This window comes from Monodon monoceros, unplaced genomic scaffold, assembly GCF_005190385.1.
Source record: "Monodon monoceros isolate NGI ecotype Baffin Bay Population unplaced genomic scaffold, NGI_Narwhal_1 Super_Scaffold_14, whole genome shotgun sequence".
NCBI lineage: Eukaryota > Metazoa > Chordata > Mammalia > Artiodactyla > Monodontidae > Monodon > Monodon monoceros.
The window spans coordinates 51,943,525-51,945,205 of record NW_021703770.1 but is presented as its reverse complement, the minus strand read 5'-3'; the positions used below and the strand labels follow the sequence as shown (position 1 = coordinate 51,945,205).

Below are 1,681 nucleotides of genomic sequence, written 5' to 3'. Positions count from 1 at the left end.
AATATATTAGACACCAAGATCTGAGTGCTGGGTGTACTCATTCCTACTGAGATGTCTTTGCTTGTAAGCTCTTAAGGTAGATAGAGCTAAGAAATATATGCATGTGTATACACATATCCATACATATGAATTTACATCTATTCCAATCCATTTGCACACAGTTCTTTCTTGCCTTCCCTCTGTCATATTTGTATGTGCCTTCTTCCAGAAGGAAAATTCTAGCTCCTAACAACATCAGAATATATTCTCATTTGCTCAATCATGTAATATATCTGAAATAGTTTTGTTACCTGGGCAGAGTGGTCCCCTATTCCTGCCTGTCAAAAATCAGCTGGACCCAGTAATTCCATGCCTAGTTAATATTCAAACGAAAAGGAACTCATGTTTCCACAAACAGCCTTATACAAGAATGTTTATAGCAGCTTTATTTATAGAAGCTGAAAACTGGAAATAACTCAATTATCTTAAGAGAAGAAGGGATAAATAAACTGTAATATATTCATGCAATGGAATACTACTCAGCAATAAAAAGGAACAAATTAATGTTGCATGCAACAATATGGATGAATTTCAAAATTCATTCATTTAAAAAGGCAAACAGAAAAGAACACATAATGTATGATCCAATTTATATGACGTTTGAGAACAGGCAAAACTAGTCTACGGTGATAGAAACTAAATCACTACTTGCTTTTGTTGGAGCTGGGACAGGGCAGGACATTGACTGGGAAGGAGTGTGAGAAAACATTCTGGGATTAGGGAAATGTACTATATCTTGATCAGGATGCGAATTATATGGGTGCATACATTTGTCACAACTCTATCTTTAATATCTGTTAATTTCACTGTCTGTAAATTAACCCTCAGTTTTTAAATTGGCTGGAGTAGCAGCTGCCCTTTTTAGCTGAAGCTAGAACTCCTCAGTGTAAAACAGCTCCTTCTTCTAGTTTGTTTCACTTCTGATCCTCTAAACGCATTACTCTCCTGGTCCCTGAAGGCATTTGAGTTTGCTACCCCAATCAATATATTTACTTGTTTTTACTATGCTATTACCTCCTTTTACTATCATTTCAAATATTTAAAATACAACATAAGTTAGAACTTCACAGATAATCAAATGACATTATCCATTCTTTAGGTCTGACCAATATACACACTTTAATCTTTAATACAGTAATGACGTGCATACAAATTGAAAATGTTTAAATAACACTGAAATTTAGATTAGTCCTCAGTTTAGGCCTTTGCTTATCTGATCTATTAAGACAAAAGCGGAAACAAACAAAGTGCAGTGTAGTCAGGCCTTGCCAATGGAAACAGCTGATTTCCAACATCAAATGATCAAATATCACTTCAATGAGGAAACAACTTTGTCAGACCTTCTCATAAATTCTGGTGCAGACCACGTCCTTCATCTTACATTCCTTAAAAAAAAAAGAGAGATTAATTGAATATCTAAAACTCAAACTAGGTGACAGCAAATTTGTAATAATAACAGACATTATAAGCAATCTCATAAGATTAAACTCAGAAAGAAATAAAATATCAGTATGTCAGTCTCCAGGAATTTGGAATCATGACCATTGAAACAGGGGAAACAGTTTTAAAGCTGATCTAAGTTACAGCAGAGGTATATATATATATATATATATATATATATATTTTTTTTTTTTTTTTTTTG

At 33.6% G+C, this 1,681-nt stretch overlaps 1 protein-coding gene across 1 annotated transcript in view; it reads right to left on the bottom strand.

The window, feature by feature from the left end:
• Positions 1-995: 995 nt before the first annotated feature.
• The window catches only part of LOC114895444 (myelin P2 protein), a 4,695-nt gene continuing 4,009 nt past the window's right edge, over positions 996-1,681 (bottom strand). Inside the window, exon 4 of the mRNA XM_029222861.1 lies at positions 996-1,424. Within this exon, the coding sequence (XP_029078694.1) occupies positions 1,374-1,424 (51 nt within the window). The 3' untranslated portion in view covers positions 996-1,373. The remainder of the gene's footprint in view (positions 1,425-1,681) is intronic.